A 6,582-nucleotide genomic window follows, 5' to 3' on the forward strand; every position below is an offset into this window, starting at 1 on the left:
CTGCGATGAACAGCGAGAGTGAAAGAGTAAGGAGGGGGGAATCTTGGTTTCATGTTGCTCTGTGGAGATAGTGTTACATGACAGTGAATTCGAGTGATGACATTATTTCTTTGCACCAGCAGAGCTGGGCTGCCATTTAACTGGCTGAGATGATGGACTAGTTGGAAACTCAGCATTGGAGTGAGATCAAACATTTGTTCATTTTAAAGGCCCTTCTAAACAAGATGCTCTATTTTTTATGGTCTTTATGGGCCTTTGATGTAGGGCTGGGCGATATATCGTCTTTTAAGGTATACCGGTATAGATTTTACTATACTGTCTATAAAGGTAATTTAATACAGTGCTAAATAAATAAAACGTTCTACAAATTGGACTACTTCCCTGTCAGTTTTGTCCTAGTTTGGTTAAGTATAATCAGAATGGAGAAAGCCCATAAAAAAACACTTAGAATGAATTTGTTGCCATTCTCGGGTTTGTTGCCATTCACTACTCATAAAACATATTAAGAACTTTTCTGATTTAGAAACATAAAATACCGCTATACTGTAAAAAATGAGAAAAATATTGTGATATATTTTGGCCATATCGCCCAGCCCTATTTGATGGTAATGGATCTTATTTTGGATTGATGAACTGCACAGACTGTTTTAAGGTATGCATTTCTGAATAGGCGAGCTCCATACTGTATTTAACTCAGGACTTGGGAGATGATGCTGCTGAGTGGAGAGCTGACATCCATCTGACACAGAAGATCACCTGACTAAGGAGAGAGGAAGACCTGCTGGCTATGAAGCATCTCTAGAGCCTGTTTCTGTCTACATCTACAGTAGTATGCTCCCTATATCTGTGTTTTTGTGCATACTGTATTGTCAAATGCCATCTTATTATTGATTGAATAGAGCAGTCTATGTAATGATTTGGAGGATTTTTTTGTAGGACTTCGTGTAAGACCGTAAATCTCTTTGACCATTGTGGGGAGGTGAAAAAGAGCCCCATCATTGCCGGCAGAGAAAGATGAGCTTCCTAAATGGAAGAAACGGTACTGTACTTATTCAATACAGATCACTCATGTATTCTGAGATGAGTTAATATAACATGTAAATGTTACATGTTTAGCTAGTTAGTAATTGAATGTACTTCATCATGCCAGAGAGGGAACATTGACTAGAGGAGTTGACCATTTCTCAGAGCTTGGACTAGCCAGAACTCCCTTTATTCAGTGTTAATGTTCTCAGTTCCCAGTAGCTCTGCTTGTGCAGTGTGCACAGGCATATGAACATTTGTATGCTGACTTAATGTCATTCTCCAGGTTGTATCTTGGTTCGTTCCACAAAATGTGTCTTCAATATTTTACTTTTAAAAGTTATATTGAATGAAGTTTCCTTTAATATAGACCACATAAAGAATTCAATTAATGATTTTGTGTATGAATAAAGACTTCAGCAATTTGACATCCCTCTGTGACTTCTAGGAAGATTTTAACCAACTTAATCCCAAGATTTCTCAAAATGTTCACCATCATTTTAAAGCCCTAGTTATATTACTGCTTTGAGAAAGTCATTTCAAAAGATTATTTATTTCATGTGATTAGTGATTCACATATGTCTGTCCCTCATTTTAAGGTCAACCCTGTTATGTGAACGTAACTGTTTTAATATGGTGAAACATTTAACATCTAATAGTCAAATCATAGTGTAAAAGCAAGTGAGCTGGTTTTGGCCATTTTCTAGTGGAAAACAAAGTGGGTCGAGCATAACATCAACCCACAGGCTAGAAATATTTTAACAATTTAAAAAAATGTGAAGCTTGCATTTAATTGCCACACCAAGCTTCCATTCCCCGTCACAAGGAGAATTATGACTGATTTAAGTATGAAATTATCAACCCTTTTACTTTATTTGGCACTTACTATAGTCATTAGGTTTTTATTTAATAACCTCTAGATGGGAAAACTTGTTTTTTTATAAAGTTGAACGTGCTCTTTATGACAGAATGTTAAAAGTTGCTGAAATATATATTTTTTTACCAAGTTACACTTCCCAAAAGGCACAGAAATGGTGGAACAACTCTTAGTGTACTCCCTGCAGCACTATGTCTCTGGCTGTGAAAGTCAGCTGTTTTGATGACCTACTGTAGCATGCCTAATTTGCACCAGCCAGATGCAAATATGTGGTTTATATCCTCAGGCCCGTCTTCGCTTTAACCTTTGCAGCGTATTCATCCCTACACCAGATATCATGTAACGTGTGAAATAGACAATCTTTTTTGTTCATAGTTAAACTGGTGTGTGTGCGCAGACACAGGTCCTCAATCTATTGTGTAAAATATCAATCCCACAGGGCCAGGACCTGGGCATTATGCTCTGCCACTGACCATTGCTTTCATCAGCCATGACTTCACCAAGCCAACCAGCCCTGCTTACTCCTTCCACGGCAGAATAAGCAACAATTGTGAGTACTACAGAGGTCACAAAAGAGATCCCAAGCTTTAAACATGGCATGCTACTCTATTCAAGAGTCCAAAATGGTCTATGGAAAACTACCCCAACAAGTAGTTGCTCATGAAAGGGAATATTGAATGTAATACCAATGTAAATCCACTAAGGGGAGACACCCCAAACACTTTTCAAACTGTGAACCAGCCTACAGTATACCACTTATCAGCCAAATGTGACACTGTCCTTGGGGTACTGGCAAACTTACTACAGTATTGTATGTCAGCTAGTTATTTGATTGTTTCTCTTGTATGTTTGTGTAGTGTAAGGTGTTGACGACAGCCTCAGTATTACATTGATGCAAAAACCACCCATTTCAGCAGGGACGGCAACACTGCATACTCCACGCTGGGCAAAGTGAGAGGACAATCAAGTAAGTTCCCACCAACTTCAGGTAAATACACTTTTAATTCAAAGCTGATTTCATGTTTTAATGTGCCTATAACATTGTAATAAATCAAGTATAACCATGTTTTTATTTGACAAAGACCAAAAGCATCCTACAAGAGGACTGCAGTCTCAGGGCGCTATTTATTGGATATGTGAAAATGTAGATTTTCCTGATAGAGATGTTAACTACATAAAGACCTTGTTGAGTGTGGCAGTTTATAGGCCACTTACAAAAGTAGGGCAACAAGATACAGCTGGATGTGACAGCTCAAGCCTTGCCTTCTGCTGTTAGATCTAAACTTCATGAACGTACTTCACAAATATGCATACTCTAAACTAACCTATTGCATTCCACTTAAAAATGTTGCTTGTTTTTAGAAAGCCAAAGCTAACTGCAGCCATTTCCACCAGCAGGGCTTTTCCAGACTCCTGGACTAGGAGCATATAGCCCTGAGAATGCTCCTCCATGCAACATCCAGTGCAGACCCCCATCCTATAACATGTGCTTCCACACTCGCTACTGTAGCAGTGACTCAGCGCCTAACAAGCACTGTCTTCCTGCTCACATGGGCCCCCACCAAGCTAGCCAGGGGGTCCTCAGAGGGCATGTCCAAGACCCCAGGCCCTGGTAGATACAACAGTACAGATCCAAGTGTCTACATGCCCAGGCAACCAGCTTTCTCCATGCTAGGTCACCATGGCTTCCCCAACGATGCCACTCTAAAGCCTGGCCCTGGAACTCGTAACCCTGAGAAGGTGATTGTCCACAAGCCCCGGGCCCCAGCATTCTCTCTGGGCATCAGACACAGAGTTTGTCACCCCACTGGTGGTCAATGTAGCTGACTACACAACCATGTTCCTCCGTCATATGGGACTAGGCCTAACCAAGGTTGGATTTATCTGCAAAACAAACAACTCGATGAGGTGACAAATGAGAACCATTTCTACTGCCGTGCTGGCTTATTATAAAATATGAAATGAAGGACGTTTAGATACAGAAAAAGAACATATACACATTCCACACAGAAAGTAAAGAAATATATTGTATTTACGTACTATCCAGCAACAGTGCTATTTAGAATGAACAGAAATGTGACTCTAGTCAGTCAAAATGTATACTGTCTAATAAGAATATATATATATATCACACACACAGAAAAACAAATAAAAACATTTCTTTTTTGAATAAAATATTCCACATTCAAGAAAAAAAACAACTACATTTGACCACTATGCTCATTAATACAACATATATTGACAAGTAAACATCAATAAAAGTGGAGCAAATGTTATTCAAGCTCGGTAAAGTCTCATGAGAGAAATTCCATCGTCATATTGTTGCCACTTATCAAAGCAGAACTGCTCACCATCTCTTAGTCAGGGCCGAGCATTCTGCCTTCCACTCTCCTTGGGCTACCTCTATCATACCTCCAATATTTTGAGGAGTTTAAAAAAACTGAAAATAAATGGTCTATTCTATACACCAAAACACATGGAGCGATGTACATCATGTTTAGTCAACAAAGACCATACAATTCAACTGAGGCGGTTTTCCGTGACGTGGAAAATGATTTCCATTCAATCCTTTGGAAGAGGTCTTCGGAAAAGCAATATATGCGGCTCTAGAAGTAAAACAAGTAAAGTTATTCAGTACTCACTTCAAGCTACCAGAGATAGCTATGTTATTTTCAAACATGCAGATGACAGAACAATGGCTTTACACCTGTAGGGATGTGATCATGACAACATAAGATTGGAGGAAAAGAGGTCAATGGTTTGTGTCAGAGTCATGTAATAGGCAATACAATATGGCTAGTACTTCAATTGTATTAAAGAGGATGTCAGAAAAGCAATAATTCCTGATTAATCGGTTCATAAACAGTCATGAGAAGACTTGTGACATAAGTAAACAAATAACATTAGTAATGCTGAGATGTTGCTCTATGAAACATCAGTCAATAGCTCACCTGGCTTGTGGATCATGTAGTGGATCCAGCCCTGGCTCTGCTGCACCCCCAGACCCCTCCATTCATCTTCTGTCATCAAATGAGAGGTGGGCACCAGCTTGGATAACTGTTTCGGTAGCATAACATGCCTGTGTAGGAAAGGGACATTGAGTTCAACCAATTAATTTAGTTACTAGCTAAATAGAAAGGCCTCTGTGATTTATATGTAACTTTAGTACCAGTGCAGTATCCCAAATAACTTGGGGCATGTGGCAACACCAGCTGATATTATTAGTTAACGTTAACCAAGTCACCTGATAGTTAACGTTACTCACTGCAAAATAAACACATGAATACAGCCTTCAGCTAAAAGCAAACAAATATAATTTTAATAGCAGTAGCTAAGTATCGTTATTATTTTAGCCAAATAAAGTATTATAGCTGTTTCTCGGCTAAAGCTAGCTAGCAAGTTGGCAAATCCAACGTTGGCTAGTTAGCTAATCAACCTGGGGGTTGTCTAACGTTACACTTGCCTGCGCTAGCATATCAAGGAAACATGCATGTTAGCCGCTATGCTAGCTACAACGTCAACCTACCTGTACTCGAATGCTTCATCTGTGTACTTGTCAGAGTAGTAAATTTCTTTCTTCGACATGTTTAATCAAACATAAATATATTACACAATCTTCTGGATTCGTTTTCGTATTTTCAGAAAGATGTCAATAAGCTTAGCTAACTAGCTTGGAATGGGCGCAAGTTGTCATCTAAACTCTATCGGCAAATTTTGAACTCAAACCGTCCCTCTCTTGGCCCGGATTGGTGAAGGCGCGCGCGGATCAAAAACGACACGCGAGGCGCCCCGCCCCGTCCCCGTCTTCTGAAGTTGACAGTTATAACGTTAGATTTGTTTGTAAGAGTTGTTTGTAAAAATGTTTCCTGTGAAATAATGTTTTTTTCCTTTGTTTTGTTAATCGAAAGAATGACACACTAGCCAACTAGTTATAGAAATAGAGTCAATGTCCATTTAGCGTGCTTCTTTAGTACTACAATCATGAATATTCAATCAGAAATGTTGCTTAAGGAATCCTAGTTTTTCCACTGATAACATCAGTCACACTCTTTCATAAAGTCATAAGCAATTATTTTTGTGGTGTACGTAATGTAGCTATCCATCAGTGTTTATTTTGAGTTGCTAAATAACACTTAAATGTCACAGGAACAACATTTGTTCCTGTGACCTTTGAGGGTTAGAGTACTGTATAAACAAATACTGTAATTTTACTTCTGTGCTTTATCATCTATTTGAAATTCATCACCTATACAAGAATAATAATTGTAGATAGTATACATGCACATACACAGACATTGTCTTCTTTATAACTGCAATGTAACAACAGGTTTAAACCTGGGCTGTTTTAAAAGTGGAGGATTTGTGACTTTAGAAACCCAGCTGTTTCCACAGGCCCCATGTATGATAGTTTCCCTTGTGAATGAGTTACATAGAAACAGCCTGAGTTCTCAGAGAGTGTGTTTGCACCTTGTTATCACATCTCTGGGCTCTGTAATGGTTGCTAATGAGACATAGTGCATGCACAGCCTGACTTATTCCACTGCTGATTGCAGTGGTACAGCACGCTGAAAACCAGGTGAATATTAGCTCCTTGTATTGCAGTGCAAACAAATTAGTTGCATTTCCAAACACACAGTAAGTGTTACAGATACAGATGCATTCAATTTGATCAGAAAAGTTTT

General features: G+C 38.9%; 1 protein-coding gene across 1 annotated transcript; it reads right to left on the reverse strand.

The window, feature by feature from the left end:
- Window positions 1-3,914: 3,914 nt before the first annotated feature.
- Window positions 3,915-5,651, reverse strand: LOC106613791 (cyclin-dependent kinases regulatory subunit 1). Its single transcript, XM_014216407.3, has 3 exons — window positions 5,427-5,651; window positions 4,852-4,979; window positions 3,915-4,506 (listed from the first exon to the last, which is right to left on the reverse strand). Exons 1-3 carry the CDS (start codon window positions 5,483-5,485, stop codon window positions 4,463-4,465), a joined length of 231 nt encoding a protein of 76 aa, XP_014071882.2. The 5' UTR covers window positions 5,486-5,651; the 3' UTR covers window positions 3,915-4,462.
- Between the last annotated feature and the right edge of the window lie 931 nt (window positions 5,652-6,582).

This window comes from Salmo salar, chromosome 10 (assembly GCF_965601325.2).
Source record: "Salmo salar chromosome 10, fSalSal1, whole genome shotgun sequence".
Taxonomy (NCBI): Eukaryota; Metazoa; Chordata; class Actinopteri; order Salmoniformes; family Salmonidae; genus Salmo; species Salmo salar.

Excerpts from the sequence above, each read along its gene's own strand:
- LOC106613791 (XM_014216407.3), bottom strand. The coding sequence starts at position 5,485 with ATGTCGAAGAAAGAAATTTACTACTCTGACAAGTACACAGATGAAGCA. Across the intron at positions 4,980-5,426 it reads GATGAAGCATTCGAGTACAG|GCATGTTATGCTACCGAAAC; the intron begins GTAGGTTGACGT and ends TTTCCTACACAG. Across the intron at positions 4,507-4,851 it reads CTACATGATCCACAAGCCAG|AGCCGCATATATTGCTTTTC; the intron begins GTGAGCTATTGA and ends TTTTACTTCTAG.